At 73.4% G+C, this 1300-nt stretch overlaps 1 protein-coding gene across 1 annotated transcript; it reads left to right on the forward strand.

Annotated features, from left to right (window-relative positions):
• Positions 1-635: 635 nt before the first annotated feature.
• Positions 636-1286, forward strand: LOC118159018 (DDB1- and CUL4-associated factor 8-like; the record flags this gene model as incomplete). Its single annotated transcript, XM_035313664.1, has 3 exons — positions 636-818; positions 922-1038; positions 1140-1286. Coding segments are annotated over 3 exons (417 nt in total), but the record flags the coding sequence as incomplete, so codon positions are not given.
• Positions 1287-1300: the final 14 nt, after the last annotated feature.

Consider the following 1300-nt stretch of genomic DNA (forward strand, 5'->3'; position numbering starts at 1 on the left):
GGGCTCGTCGTCCCCAGCAGCCTCCCTGCAGCCACCCTGGTCCCGCGCTCGCTCCCCCGCCAGCCCCACAGTCGCCTTTTGTCTGGGTGGCCGCGGCCCCGTGCCAGCGCCTGGCGGCCGCTGGCACCGCCACCCCCAGCCAGCACCACCGGGACCGGGCAGGATCCGGCCTCGCTGCTGGTCCCTCGCCGGGCTGGGCTCCTCCGCTTTCCCCTCCGCTCCCTGCCGGGCTCCGGGTTTCTCCTTTTTCTCTGGGTTTCCTCTTTTCTTTCCCTCTCTCCCCCTCCTTTTGTTGCTCCCGCCGTGCCGGGCATTATTCAGGGCTCACCGAACCCTTTCTGCTCGCAGCCCTGGGAGCCGCGGCGCGGGGACGGCTCCGCGCTGGCACCGGCCCAGGGGCTGGTGGCATGGGGAAGGGGGGGCACGGGCAGCCCCCGGGACTGCGGCAGTGCCCCCCCCCCAGCGGGTTTGGGGTCGCCTCCCTCTCCCCTGTTAAGGACTTGGGGTAACGAGGCCGCCCCGCTGCCCCCACCCCAGCTTGGGCTGTGCCCCCCCCCCCTTTTGGGGACGGGTTCGGGGCCATCGGCCTCTCCGGTGGTGCTGGTTGTGAGCTCTGCCCCCCCCGGCCGGGGCAGGGTGTGGTCCCCCCGGGGCCGGCGGGCGCATGGTGGGTGGGCCCCGCGGGGGGCCCCCCCCAGGTGAACTGCCTGGAGCCGCACCCCCACCTCCCCGTCCTGGCCACCAGCGGCCTCGACCACGATGTCAAGATCTGGGCGCCCACGGCCGAGAACCCCACGGAGCTCACAGGCCTCAAGGAGGTGAGACCCCGGCCCCGGGGCCAGGCGGGGGCTCGCGGACCCCAGCCCCTGACCCCTTACCCCCCTCCCGCCCCCCCCCCCCCCAAATTTCGGGTGGCCGCAGGTGATCAAGAAGAACAAGCTGGAGCGGGACGAGGACAGCCTGCACCACACCGACATGTTCGACAGCCACATGCTCTGGTTCCTCATGCACCACCTCCGACAGCGGCGTCACCACCGGGTAGGTGCCTCCTCCTCCTCCTCCTCCTCCTCCTCCTCCTCCTCCTGGGGACCACCGGGTCGGTGCCCCCCCCCTCCACCCCCTTCCTTTTGCCCCCCCAGCAGCGCCGACGGGAGCCCGGGGCGCCGGACGGCGACTCGGACGAGTCCCCCAGCTCCTCCGACACCTCGGACGACGAGGAGGAAGGCCCGGACCGGGTGCAGTGCATGCCCTCATGAGCCCCCCCCCCCAGCCCTGGGGCGGCGGGGGGGGGGCTCCGGGC

This window comes from Oxyura jamaicensis, unplaced genomic scaffold (assembly GCF_011077185.1).
Source record: "Oxyura jamaicensis isolate SHBP4307 breed ruddy duck unplaced genomic scaffold, BPBGC_Ojam_1.0 oxyUn_random_OJ65067, whole genome shotgun sequence".
NCBI classification, from domain to species: Eukaryota; Metazoa; Chordata; class Aves; order Anseriformes; family Anatidae; genus Oxyura; species Oxyura jamaicensis.